Source organism: Manis pentadactyla, chromosome 10, assembly GCF_030020395.1.
Source record: "Manis pentadactyla isolate mManPen7 chromosome 10, mManPen7.hap1, whole genome shotgun sequence".
Lineage (NCBI taxonomy): Eukaryota > Metazoa > Chordata > Mammalia > Pholidota > Manidae > Manis > Manis pentadactyla.
The window spans coordinates 119,880,843-119,895,690 of record NC_080028.1 but is presented as its reverse complement, the minus strand read 5'-3'; the positions used below and the strand labels follow the sequence as shown (position 1 = coordinate 119,895,690).

At 43.6% G+C, this 14,848-nt stretch overlaps 1 protein-coding gene across 3 annotated transcripts in view; it reads right to left on the bottom strand.

The window, feature by feature from the left end:
* Window positions 1-4,206: 4,206 nt before the first annotated feature.
* The window catches only part of ZC3H7A (zinc finger CCCH-type containing 7A), a 36,697-nt gene continuing 26,055 nt past the window's right edge, over window positions 4,207-14,848 (bottom strand). For all 3 annotated transcript variants that reach the window (XM_036881387.2, XM_036881388.2, XM_057487575.1), the window contains 6 exons: window positions 14,424-14,557; window positions 13,915-14,020; window positions 11,259-11,367; window positions 7,823-7,956; window positions 5,833-5,996; window positions 4,207-5,121 (listed from right to left, as the gene is read on the bottom strand). In XM_036881387.2, coding sequence (XP_036737282.1) covers window positions 4,932-5,121; window positions 5,833-5,996; window positions 7,823-7,956; window positions 11,259-11,367; window positions 13,915-14,020; window positions 14,424-14,557 — 837 coding nt within the window. In that variant the 3' untranslated portion in view covers window positions 4,207-4,931. The remainder of the gene's footprint in view (window positions 5,122-5,832; window positions 5,997-7,822; window positions 7,957-11,258; window positions 11,368-13,914; window positions 14,021-14,423; window positions 14,558-14,848) is intronic.

Below are 14,848 nucleotides of genomic sequence, written 5' to 3'. Positions count from 1 at the left end.
CCCCAATCCCGCAGCTCGCCGCGCCCGCTAACCCGGACTCTCCACGTCAGCCCAGCCGCCACCGCGGCGCCCGCCCCCGACCCTTGGAGTCTGCGCGGAAGCCGGCTCCGTTCGGAAGCCACGCCCCTGTGGGCCCCGCCCCCTCGCTCACGAAACCTGCGCGGACCTCCTCCTCCCCCGCCCGGCCCGCCGCTGGGCAGTCTCCCAGGGGCCCCGCCTCTGTCTCGGGGTCTGCGCGTGCGCCCGGCTGCGCGTCAGACCGGCGCCGAAGCGGCAGCCTGCTTACCCCGGCGTCCCCGCTCCGGTCGTCAGTGCAGTGATGCTGACAGTGGTTGTGCCCGCTAGTCTCACTACAGACCTTGGAGGACGTAGGTGCCGTTTGTTATCCCTGCTAAACCGAAAAAAAAACATGTGCAGAGGCGAAAAGTGCCCGAGGACCCGGGAGTGAGGCGGCAGCGAAGGGGACGGGAGAGGGCGGTTCAGTCACCTCGGTTTGCACGTCTGTAGAATGGGGTCAGTAGCAGTATCTCTCTTGCATGGTTGTTTTGAGGTTTAAATGAGGTAATACGTGGAAAGTGCGAGCCTATAGTGGGTGCTAAATAAATCTTAGTTACTGTTGTCTCCCAGTGTCCACGGTCTCCATTAAATGCAGTGTGCCCAGCACACCACAGCCCTAGGGGCTGTCTGTACTCACTTTACGGGTAGGAAAACTAAGGCGTGGAAAAATCCTTTGACCGAGGCGACAAAACTCGGAGGCGAGAAATTCAGACTCAAAGGCAAGCTGCGCTGGCTGTAAGCCGCCCCAGGGACCCACTGCTGACTCTCAATCTTCTCTGACTGACGTATGTTAGGTCCTTCCTAAAGTTTTGTGATGAGGAAGGATGTCGGTGAGGAATGAAATGTGATTTGAGAGTGACAGGAAGGAATTATTTCCATGAGAGAGAGGGACACGTGTACTTGGGACCAAGTGAATGTCCCTAATTCCACAGCTGTTGGGGCCGCAGATCAATACTAGACCTCACTGTCAGGATCTATAAACCAGGCAAGTAAACGGAAGGAACCAAGTTACTATGATGCCTAGCAAAAGAGCAAGCAGAAAGCATGGCTGCGGCCCCTCCTCTGCCACGGGGCAGCTGTGTGACCCTGGTGCAAGGTTTCCAGGATGTAAAATGCGGCTCCCAGTGCCTTGCTTGGTAGTTGGGCCAGAGCATTCAGTGCATTGAGCATGTGTTTGTAGCTCACTCAGCCTACCTTTTGCTATTTGTTTTCTGTATCTCACATCTCTTATTCTTTCTTATTTTCTTTTTCATTATGTGGATATTTTCTAGTATACCATTCATTCCTTTAATGATTTTAAACTTTTTAAAAATGTGTTTTCTTAGCAGTTGCTCTGGGGATTGCAATATCCGTTTTTTCAGAATTTATGTTTAGATTTATGTTTAAGTCCAATAAGATGTAGCAACTGCTCCGATAAGAGCACCATTCCCTCTTCCCTTTTTTGTGCCATTACTTTTTTATCTGTTATATTATAAACCCAATAATACAATGTTATGTTGTTTTATATAATCTTGTTTATAGACATGAAAAAAATATATTTCTAGTTTTTTAAATATTAACTTTCTTATTTACCATTTCTTGTTCCCTTGATTTCTTTGTGTGAATTTAAGTTATGTAGTGTATTACTAACAAAAACAAATAAGGTCAAAAGTCACCAGTCCCTGTTCACTGTAGGTTGCTAGGACAGAATCTACTGTACCCTTCCGTAAGACACCTGTCGTTTCCACAAGACTTTATTATGAAGTTCAAAGTACTTTTGCTGCCTGTGGGTTATTTCATGAGACCCACAATACCTTGTGGCAAGGCAGGGCGGCATCTTACAGGCCAGGAAACCACCCTGGATTAATAAAAGGATGATTCCTTTCCTCTTTTTAGACATCTGGCTGCTGCTCTGGCACCAGAATGTTCTGAAGCAATGATAAATTCATTTCAGAATACCCCAGGCAGTCAGGGTCAGGCTGCACCACTTTTCAAGGGAGGGTCAGCCCTAACTTGTCCACATCAACCAGTATCTGAGCTTTCCTGGCTGCTTTTTTTACCATGATCTGGTTGGTGGGCTTTGAGAAGGGGACATGGGGGAGTAGGGGGGAAGATTTTCTTTATACACACATACACAGAAGGGGACATGGGGGAGTAGGGGGGAAGATTTTCTTTATTTACACACACACACACACACACACACACACACACAGGCATTCATCCTTTGCAACAACTATTGGCAAGAAACCTGTATTCTAATCTGTCCAGGCCAACTGAAGAGTATTTGAAACCAGCACTAACTGTCCAGAGATTGTGCTCCCCTTCGGTTTCCCAGCTGATGCAGGTTTCTGGAACTGAGGGGAAATGAGTGTCCAGTACTCTATGCAAACAGTCTTCCAAAAGGAAGCAGCCCTGGGAAGGGTGAAGGTGGAGGAGGGTCAGCTCCTCTGTGGTGGCAGGTGGGGCCAACGACTGGGCAGGAGGAGTTCCTGGGAGGAGGAAGGACGCACCTGCAACCTCCCCATATCTCCAGGGCTGATGGGGGCAGCTTGTTGCAGCCAGTAAAATTTGCACATGAATGTTCATATTCACAAAAGCCAAAAGAGAGAAACCCAAATGTTCATCCACGGAGGGATGGATGAACAAAATGTCTTTCCATATCCTGCCGCAACATGGATGGACCTTGAAAACATGCTCCATGAAATAAGTCCCCAAAGGCCACATATTGTATGATTCCACTTATGAAGTGTCCAGAACAAACATAGCCACACAGAAAACGTATGGATGGTTGCCTGCCGCTTTGAGAAGCAGGCGGAGTGGGTAGATTGGGGTGTGGGGGATTTTTAAGGTAATGAAAATATTCTAAAAATCACTGTGGTGATCGTAGCACATTTGGAATATACTTAAAACCACTGAATTGTACTTTAAAGTGGTGAGGTTTTTGTTAACGTGAATTGTACCTCTATTTTAATGTTGAAAAAACCCCACCCTGTGGAGATACACATGTCCAAGGGGATACGCAGTTGTCACGGTTTGCTCCTGTTAACGCCAGAGCCAGAGGTTCGCTGTTTCATGTCCTCATCCTCTCCTTTTCTCCCTCTCTGCTCGCTCTCCGCGGCAGCGCACCATTGGCTTCTAGGATGGTGTTGTGATTTCACCAGAATAACTAACAGGGACTTCCTAATGCTGAGGCCAGGCTGTGGCTGGTGAGGCTCTTTGCTGCAGGCCTGAGCCAGAAACGGGTTGATTTGGGCAGGAATGGAGTTTTATTTAGAGGATGGTTCAGAGTCCCAGGAATTCTGAGAAAGACAAAAGCCAGACGCAGGGAGAGTGTGAAAAACAAAAAATTCTCATCCTGATCACCCTCAGAATCTCAGGCTTTAAGTTTCTAGCCTAGAGTTCAAAGTTAAGACAACCAACTTTTTAATCTGTAAACTGAAACAGAGCACCAGAGATGACTTTTTAACATCTATTCTCCGTGGGGAAAAAGGACAAGTTTGGGAGACAGGAAGGAAAAGAAACGGAGACCTAGCAGAATGGTAGCCTCGCCAGTCCATTCCACAGGAAATGTCACCCCTAACATTACTGGGCAACTGAGACACACTCCTAATGCACCTGCCAGGTAAAACTGGCCCTAGCTGTCCACACATGCAGGGAAATCAGTCTCTCCCACTATCTTCAAGGAGTCACCCCACCCCCAGCCGGGACTCTGCCCCAGCAACACCTGCCGACTTCGCTCGCCAGCTCCCCCGGCCCTGCCTCTGGAGCAGGCCAGGGGCTTGGAGAGGACTGCTCACTCCTTTGTCTGCCAGCCAGTCCTGACCGTGCGTTCAGTGGTCTCTCGACCACCCAAACGCCCTTGTGGACTGGGTGCTGACAGTTGTCTGAGGCATTCCACAGCCCACCTCTTAGCCAACCGTTTGTCTCCCTGCTAGTCATTCATCGGAATGAAACAGAAGGACCCCAACAAGAGTGCCCATGTCAGTCAACACGAGAAGCCTCTTTTCCACCCCAATCCATAGAGGAATAGGACCCAGAGAAAAGCTGCTTTCATGTCCCTCTAATCTTTATTCTGTCACTAAATACTTAAATAAAACTGTTTAAGAAAAATAAAACCTTCAGACTTTAGTCCCCTGTTTCAGGAAAGGACCACACCAAAACCTGAAAGGCATCTATATATAAAGTCTTTATTACAGGCAGTATTGGTCCATACACTACATGATTCCAACAGTACAAGTTTAATCTTTCAAAGTCATCATTTAAACAGCAAAAGACCAAGAAATAAAATTTGAGTCAACTGATTATTTTTCAAAATAGTCTCAATGCGCATAATCCTTAGTTCCCTTATTATAGTGAAACATACAAATACAGAAAAATACCCCATTTAACATATACTAGTGTTAAATGGTTTTTTTGGCTTAAAATCTGAGTTAAGAAAATCCTTTTTAGCAACCTACATACAGATAAGTAGCAAACTTTGTGATATTAAACAAACTCATTCTGCTTAAAACGTGAAGAATTTCATCCATCATGTGTTCTGATTCTAGTACAAGTGTTTACTCTTTCACCAGCATGATTCTTATCTGAAGGACCAACTCAAGGAGTCATCCTAGATATAACCTTATCTTCTTTCCCAACAACTTCATCCAAAAGTCTGTTCAACAGATGGCAACCAGGTAGCGGTCACTTCGCCATTTGATGCCAATGGTGCCGTGAGAGCATGGCCAGACCTGTTAAACAGCCCGTTTTCCTACCTACTGTGGGTTGCTGCTCAGGAGGGACGATAGACGCCAATACAAGCAGAGAATCTGCAGCCCCTCTGCTACGTGCCTTAGAACACTTTCAATTTTTCTGGTCAATGCTCTGATTAGGTAACATACAGAAAAGCCAGCATATTAATTTAAATCTTTAAACAAAAAACTATATTTTCCAAAGTCATTATCATTTGGGGCAATTAAGTGATCTTTTCTTGCTTTGTTGAGCTTCATCTTTAGGGCATCCCTTCTTTCTTCCCATTCATGAAGTTCAGCGTTTCCGTGTGCAAACTTACAGCTGCTTCCTTCCGTGCAAGTACTGTTCATATACCTGTCAGGACAAGGCAGCCTGGTAAGCATTCACAAGTTCTTTATAAAAATCTTAAAAACATACACCTCACTAGCTTCATGATTTGCACAAAATTTTTGCTTCAAAATCTTAAGGGTAGAGAAATGAATATTTTACAGCCTTGACATCCACAGTAGAGAAAATAGTACTTGGTAAACTATTTAAATGTATTTAATAAAAATATTGATGGGGGAGAAAAAGACTACAATCCTGATGCAATGGAAAGAAAAGTGTTGTAAGTAAACGGTAACTTCAACAGTTTAACATTTTTAAAAATGTTCTAAGTCAACTTAGAGGAAAGATACATTTTCCTTTGTCCTGAGGAAGTTCCAGATTTACACTTGAAATATAATTAAAGGCAGTTTTAAAACTGATGAGCATCCACACAAGAATCATGGCAAAGAGGTGACAACCAGCTGTGAACTCAAAGATCATTTGGGCAAATTTGAACAAACTTCTTACTCAGTTACCTTAAGACATTCCAAACCATCATCAGCCGACTAGTAAACCTTTTCACATAACCTCACAAGAATAAAGAAGCGTTCAAGAAGCAACTAAAACTTTGAGTCCAAATGCAAGAATCCAATATCGAAACCCTTGAGCACCCAGACATTCTCTGCCTACTGACATCATGACCATGGAAGTCATGCAAGATGGGCAGTTTTCAGGTGGGAAATTAAGAAACCTACATACCTATCACAAATACTAAAATACCCTGTTGGGAAGCGGTGCTGCCAGCAGTACTGGTCGTCCTCGGTGTGGAAAACCTTCTCCTTGTGCTTCTCCGAAGAGATGTGGCCTTGCCACTGCTTCTCGCTGTTACAGTTCTTCCCACACATCCAGCAGTGGAAGTCCACCTGCAGCACACAGAAGACATGCATCCCATAAGTGCCTGTTGTCTGTGTCCCTCGACAGGTCAAACACCGCTCTGGGCATGATGAGAACTAGAAACCACATGCACTATGACCCAGACTCTACTCGCAGGGAGTCTGTCTAGAGGGTGGAGCAAGGCAAAAACATAAAATTCAAAGTCAGAAACAGGACCAAGGAAGGATCCCAACGCTGGGAGGCGGGCCAGAGTGCAGGAAGCAGGGGCAGTGGATTCGGCCAGGTGTCCAGCAAGTGTCCAGGGGGGAGGCGATAGGAGCTGGTGTGCAAACAAAGATGTCTGTGTGGGAGGACAGAGGCCAGGTGCACACAGGATTCTGGGAAGAATTAACACCACAAGGAAAAGCAGGACGTGAAAGCCTAGGGCTTGCCGACCACAGAGGGATGAGCAACAGGTCCATTCAGGGCGGTTGAGTGGGTCCTCCTGGGCCAGGACTTGTACCAGGCACCAGGGGAGCTAACATGTCAGGAAGACACCACCCTGGGGCACACCTACAGGGGAACTGTGGTGTGCTGTGGTGTGGTGTGTAGTGTGGTGTGGTGTGTGGTGTGATGTGGTGTATGGTGTATGGTGTGATGTGGTGTGTATGGTGTGGTGTGGTGTGGTGTATGGTGTGGTGTGGTGTGTATGGTGTATGGTGTGGTGTGGTGTGGTGTGGTGTGAGGGCTGCCACAGAGGCAAGCTTTGAGCATTTGAGTAGTAGTTCCTAAATGCCCTGGGTAAGAATCATATGCAACCACCTAAGAACAGATTCCTGGAGACTTCCCATGAGTTCTGACTCAGTATGTCTGCGTTATGGATGAAGAATTAATCTTTTAAACACCCCAGGTAAATCTCATGACCCAGCAAGTCTAAGTGACCCTGTCTGGGGCACAGAGGAGCAATTAAGAATCTGCGCAGAGAGAGGAAATCACAGGGCGCATCATAATCAGAGACAAGGGGTGACGCAAGGCCAGGCCATGGACATGACCTGGATCCAACTCAGTCAATAGGGAAAGGCGTCAAAACACAATACAAGAGACAAATAGCAGAATAACTCATACATAGATGTCAACTTAAATAAAAACATGCCGGGCAGAACTACAGACTAGGAATAAATATGTCAAAGGAAGGTAAACATTGCCTGGAAAAATATACACTGGATCTGGTCCCTCTGGGAAGGGGGACATACGGAATTCCAACTTTATCTGTAACATTTTATTTATTTTACAGAACAAATACAACAAACTGTATCACATCAGTTTGCTTGGGATGGTGGACTCAAGATATCCATTATATTATCCTCTTTACTCTTCTGAAATTTTAAAAAGAAGACCCAAACAGTGAAAGACACAGGGGATGTGATGTCGGGAGAACCCCAGAGGCGGAGGCCAGCCTGGAAGCAAGTGAGGAGGGAATGAGAGGACAGGAGGGGACAGGAGCCAGGGGACACTCTGCCTGAGCCTTCTGTGGCTGGCCCTGGGATAAGCGCCACACACCCTGTATACTTCAAGTCCATCACAACCATCGCACTCAGGGACACTGAGTGACCTGCCTGGGGTCACAGTAAGGAGAGGCACCAGACTCAGACTCGCAATGCTCTGGCTCTGAAGTCAGAAACAGGCTCAGGGACAGGAGTTTTGGACTAGGGAGACTCAAGCTAAGGGCAGGAGGCTCCTGGAGACAGAAGATGAAGATTGCAGACGAGGACAGGCAGCGAGTGAGGGAGCTGGGGTTTGGAAAAGGTGGCAAAGAAAATAAGGGCTCCACCAATTGTTTGGAAGCAAGGGGGGTGAAGTAACCAAAGGTACTCACAGTGACTTCAGCATAATCTGTCGGCATGTGAATTTGTTTTCCATTTTCCTTGTGTGACTGGCTGGCTACATCATCACTTTTTTCATTTTTTTGACTCTTTAGCCAGAGTTCATAAAATTGCTCCATATCTTGTACTAAAGAAAAATCAATAATTTCAGCAGCAAAGATTTAAATATAGCATTTAAATACATACAAGACCATGCACACTTTCGGTATCAGTCGACATACATTTACAAGAGGAAAGCGGGAGGGCTGAAAGAGTCTGACGTTAGACATGGAGATGGTCCTTGGCCACACAGCACGTAAACGCTCATGGGGAAGAACCAAACTCAGGGCTCTGAGACGGCACATGCTAGCTCTGGAGATCACTAACTCCTCCCTGACACTTGCAAGATACTTTGGCAGCGTTTAAAATTCAGAAATCACTGTGAAGATATTGCCTTAAAAAAAGCCGTGGGATGGCCTCACGCTGGCCCAACATCAACACTCATTATCATGGCCTCACCACACAGGCTACTTAATGGCTGGGGGGCCTGGAGCAGATATGCTCCTCACTGCGGAGAAATACGAGGAACGTGCTACCACAGGTTCCAAGATCCTGACCCTGACGGGAGTCCATCAGTCAAACCACAGGTCCCCGAGGACCGACATGCCGGGGTGCTTTTGACACCACAACCATGACCCAGTCCTGGGCAGTGACCGTGAGCTGCTTCCTATGGCAAGAACAAGTGCATTTCAAACTTGTCAAGTGCTAAAAACAGGTTTTTCAGCCTCAGCAGTACTGACATTCTGGGCCTGGTAATTCCTTGCTGTGGGGTGTCCTGTGCACTGTAGGGTAAGGTAACAACATCCCCTGGACTCTACCCACTAGGCACCAGGCGTATACCCCGGAAGTCATGGCATAAAAACGTCTCCAGACGTTGCCAAATCGGGTGTGGGGCAAAAATTCATCCCAGCTGACAACCACTGTGCTAAAAAAATCTGATCATGAGGATGTGGTCAAAACTCAGCTTTGCTGCCTGCCCCAGTGTTTCTAACAATATACTATCAGTCTAAGACTAGAGATAAACTAGAACTTCCTTTTCTTTCAGACAAGTGGTAGCAGGAGTCACTGTAACAACCCTGATATGCAAGGACATCTTCAGTAAAAGCCGACTGTATGTCCCCACTCCAAGCCAGACAGCAAGGAGTCCCATCCACCCAAGTCACTGAATTTTTACACAGCGGGTGACATGCTTGAATCCAATTGGTTCTTATAATCCAGAGACTGCAGATCTTAAGTAGCTGGTAAATTTCCATCAGTTTACTTAAGATTAAAGAACAATGATCCTTGCAGTAAAACCTTTTCTGGTCAAAAGTGAAAGGTTGAGCTCTTTGCAAAGACTCCCACAATAAACTTGACGTTTCACCAAGATAAACATTCTCTCCTCAAGCCTTTGAATCTAGGCCTGTTCTACCAGTAACGCCTCCTTGAAGAAACCTCCAATTCTAACTTGAGTAATGCAGGGGGTGACTATTCACAGTACGAGCAGCTGATCTGATTTAAGCAGTCATGAAAGGACTGAATTCCCTAGACTACTTCTATGGACCACATCTATGACATCAAAGGATGCAGACCTATATATTCACATCCAATCTGACCTAAGCAGACACAGCTTAGATGACAGATTCTGCTCCACTGATAAAACAGCACAACTGAACAGACGCACAGATGAGTGGAACAGAATAGAGACTCCAGACATTAACCCAAACATATATGGTCAATGAATATACTATAAAGGAGCCATGGACATACAATAGGGAAATGACAGCCTCTTCAACAGTTAGTGTTGGCAAAACTGGACAGCTACATGTAAGAGAATGAAACTGGATCATTATCTAACACCATACACAAAAGTAAATTTGAAATGGATCAAAGACCTGAATGTAAGTCATGAAACCATAAAACTCTTAGAAAAAAACATAGGCAAAAATCTCTTGGACATAAACATGAGCAACTTCTTCATGAACATATCTCCCCAGGCAAGGGAAACAAAAGCAAAAATGAACAAGTGGGACTATATCAAGCTGAAAAGCGTCTGTACAGCAAAGAACACCATCAATAGAACAAAAAGGCATCCTACACTATGGGAGAATATATTAATAAATGACAGATCTGATAAAGGGTTGACATCCAAAATATATAGAGCTCACACACCTCAACAAACAAAAAGCAAATAATCCAATTAAAAAATGGGCAGAGGAACAGAACAGACAGTTCTCCAAAGAAGAAATTCAGATGGCCAACAGACACATGAAAAGATGCTCCACATCGCTTGTCATTAGAGAAATGCAAATTAAACCCACAATGAGATATCACCTCACACCAGTAAGGATGGCCACCATCCAAAAGACAAACAACAACAAATGTTGGCGAGGTTGTGGAGAAAGGGGAACCCTCCTACACTGCTGGTGGGAATGTAAATTAGTTCAACCACTGCAGAAAGCAGTATGGAGGTTCCTCAGAATGCTCAAAATAGAAATACCATTTGACCCAGGAATGCCACTCCTAGGAATTTACCCTAAGAATGCAGCAGCCCAGTTTGAAAAAGACACTTGCACCCCTATGTTTATCACAGCACTATTTACAATAGACAAGAAATGGGAACAACCTAAGTGTCTATCAGTAGATGAATGGATAAAGAAGATGTGGTACATATACACAATGGAATATTATTCAGCCATAAAAATTTAAAAAATCCTACCATTTGTAACAACATGGATGGAGCTAGAGGGTATTATGCTCAGTGAAATAAGCCAGGCAGAGAAAGATAAGTACCAAATGATTTTACTCATATGTGGAGTATAAGAACAAAGAAAAAACTGAAGGAACAAAACAGCAGCAGAATCACAAAACCCAAGAATGGACTAACAGTTACCAAAGGGAAAGGGACTGGGGAGGATGGGTGGGAAGGGAGGGATAAGGGTGGGGAAAAAGAAAGGGGGCATTAAGATTAGCATGTATAATGTGGTGGGGCACGGGGAGGGCTGTGCAACACAGAGAAGACAAGTAGTGATTCTACAGCATCTTACTACGCTGATGGACAGTGACTGTAATGGGGCTTGTGGGGGGGACTTGGTGAAAGGGGGAGTCTTGTAAACATAATGTTCCTCATGTAACTAGATTAATGATACCAAAATATATATATATATTTTTAAATCTTGGGGAAAAAAAAGGAGCTCATGAATAATTTGTGAGTCATGAGCACACCCCTTCAAAATAGTCATGAATAAAATATCTTGCTTTGCCTCCTCAAAAAAAAAAAAATGGCACAACTGTTTAGAATGCAAACTGCCTTCTCTGTTCATGTGAGCTGGCATATTTACAAAGAGGGAAGAACTTTCTGATGAGCTAGATTTCCTGGACGTGAAGGCCACAGGTAAAACATCAACTTACTCCCGTTCTCCTTCATGTAAGTCCACACTTCTCGTTCCTCAGGACTATGAGCAAAGGAACAGTTTCCAACATATTGACATTTTTTCCCAGAAGCAATATGATTACACAGCTGTATAAAAAAATATGAATACGCTTTAAGACAGAGTACATTTAGTGAAATGCCTAGTTTTTACATTTAAGCAAAATACACACAATTATCCACTCTAATGCTTAGTATAATTTTAAAATAAGATTAGCTTCATTCTATTCAAATTGACTGTAAGCCTAAAATACATGAGATGATATCAAGCTTTCTATCTCAAAATTTTTCGGAAGAAAAATTTCCAAAAGAAAGCAAGCATGGAACTATAATACGGAACATTTTCTCATAAGAAAATGTCTCCGGACTCCCTTATTCAAAGCATCTGCTTTTAACACAGAACATCCTATCCCCACAATGCCAATCTCTGCCCTCTCGGCCTGACAGCTCCTAGTCCCCGCTACCTCACACTCACCAGGCCAGAGGCCCTCAGGAATGAGTAGAGAAGCGGCAGACGACTCCAGAGGTTACCAACCAGTGTCAGAAAGTCTTGGACATGGAGCTTACTTAAAACCAACACTGGCAGCTAGCCTGGGCCATCCACTCACTGAGCATGCATCACCCGACAGCAATTATTACACTGACCTGGCCAGCCAGCTATGTATCATTCAATAAAACCTCTTCTGGTTATCTGCATTTTTATTTTACAAAGTAAAAACAGTAATACTGGTAGGAGGGTAAAATGATAGGGACCAAGAGAACACAGACTTCCCTAAGAACCTTGACTATCAAGAACCAAGAAAACCTCCAGCACCAAGAGCTCATTCTTAAAATACCATCAGTATACTTGTCCTAATAGAACCTAAATTCTAGAACAATTAATTGTTAGCTTATCTTGGTTTATTCATGTTTCCACAGGAGCTGGCCCTATATATTAGTTTATGTAAATTAGATGCTTAGCATTGGTTTTTGCTAAAAATCTTAAAGCAGTCTGTCCTCAACAATGCACATGTCCTCCCTTGTACCAATAGCAGTGACCCCATCCTTATAATCCTCTGCATAAGTCAGTTGTCAATAAGATGTTTTTGTGACTATTTTATTCTTTGCCTAGTCAAACCCTGTAAATACTTAGTTAGGTATTACTAGGGAAACATTTACCATGGTCTCAAAGCTCAATGATGAGAGGCAGAGAAAAGAGAAGATAAAGGAGAAGGCCAGCCACCGAGCTGGGTTTTACATAAACACCATCCCATGTAATCTTCCCTATGACATTATTATTCCCATTTACCTATGAGCAAACTGAGGCTGGGTAATTTGACCAGGGCCCTTCTGACAGACTCTGAAGCCCATTCTTTTTCCACCTCACCACACTGTCTATACACATACACACACACAGAGAGAGTATTATTTCTTCTTTTTTAAAAAGGATCCCTTGGCAATACCTAGTGTGGTAGGAGAAAAAGAGGAAATAAGCTACTATATAACACTGCCCAGCAGGATACCACATCTGAGATTAAAGAACAATCAGTACTATGAAGCTGCCTCATGAACTAGAATTGTTCTCAGATGTCTTTGTTTTAACAAAGCATGAAGAATATACTCATAATCTTCACTATTTTTGAAAGCACAAGATATCATGATTCCAGACAACCTACTTCCCTTCCTGCACAGCATGTTGATTAAATCACCCGTGTCCATGAGTCGATGCCACTGTGGATGAAACAGACACACCACCTCCTTCAAAGACTGACCTCATAACCTGTGTTTTACAAAATGCAAGGTACTCTGGGTGATGGGAAATTAATCTGCCTCTTCCTCAACTCCTGGCAATTCAGACAGAGGCCTCATTTACAAGGGGACTCTGCAACCTATCTGTACTGCTTTCTCTGGGCAAGAGGTTCTCTCTATATGTCCTCTGTCAGGGAAGAAAGTTTACTACCTGTTAGGGCTCCAAGATCCTCTCCATTAACTCACACAGTGAAATCCCCCCAGACTCCCTCCAGACCCTGTCTTGTGAACACCCAGGTGGATAGCCCATGGGGTTTGCTCGATCATCTTCAAGGCCATGTTAAAGCACCAGAAGGCACCAAGATGGAGCATGCAATGTGGTGAATGAGATTCCGACTTTAAGCTGGTCTGCTTTGTTTATTCTGAGGGCTTTAAGGAACATGTTCCTCTAAGATGGAACGTTCTTCCTTTGGTTTATTCTGAGAAAATCCTATGAAGTTGGGTATCTTTTAGCAAATATCCAGTGCTTCAGTGAAAGAAGCAGGCTCACCACCGGCATTCATAAGAACACAGAAAGCTTTGGCTTTGACATCAACGCTGAGGAATCAAATTTAAATGGAATTCTCTCCCATTCATTCCCCAAAGTAATTCATCTGAAAAATAAGTCACGCCCTTAACTGTTTCTTGAGTCCATTATCTATTTACTTTTCCCAAGTAACTCATACAATTCCAGTCAATCTGAAACTGTCACAGAACCATGCATCCAAAAGGCAAAAGAAAATGAGAGACCATTTAAATTTCATTATTACAATGAGCATTACTTAAAGACTCCAGTTTCAATCTGAATTACTACTTTCTAATGATTTGAAATGCCTAATAAAAAAAGTGGCTTAAAAATTACGTATGTACATCAAACTGTAAAGGCATTTGTTTCTTTGTGGGGAGAGGACGGATGTTCATCCACTTCTTACGTTCAACAGACATCACTCTCATCGCACGCCGATCTTTGGTCCACCTAAGAAAAATGGAGTTCAGAAAACACAAGGACATACTGGCAAAAGGCAGAATGTAAAGGGACAGGTACAAAGTTGTACCTAAAGGAGCAGAGATTTTTCTTTTGACCCTTTTAAAAGAAACGCCTTATGACTGTCGTTTTGTTTCCTGTTGATATTTGTAAATAAACATTCCCTACAAATCCTAAACAAAGAACCAATAAAATACAGGAAGAGCACTAGGGAGTTTTCTTGAATTCTTAGCTACTAAGTCCTAAAAATCTCTTCCGTTTTGCTTTCCAGTTACTCCTAAATTATCTACTTTGCTTTCTTCAAAGTTTTACTTTTTTTATTATGTGACTGATTTTATACCCATGAAACAGATGATTATGAAACAGAAATTGCTTCCACACACACATTACTTACGAATGCCTTGCTTTTGCACTACAGTATTTTCTGTTTTTGTCTGGTTCAATGACTTGACCGTTTCTCAGACACTGTGCACACACAAATTTTATCTTCATATTAAGAGATCCAGGCATTACTTGATTGCCAAGTACCTTAGACAGTTAAAAGATAAGTTTTAAGTTTCACAGGAAATCCAGTTTTTTTAGACCCAAATAAAGAACTGCCATGCATTTTTTTTTTAATAATAGCATACAATTTCTGTTATTGGCTGGTAACTAAATCTCCAATTCTCTACGCAAATACACAAGAGAATATTATAAAAGCAGATTATAGATACCAAACCTCAATTTATGAAAGTCAGCTTTGGAATTGATGCATGGAATTTGTGTGGAGGGGGGCAGGGGTGCTGGGTGCGGAGGGTAGTAGATTAAGCAGTTTTGCCA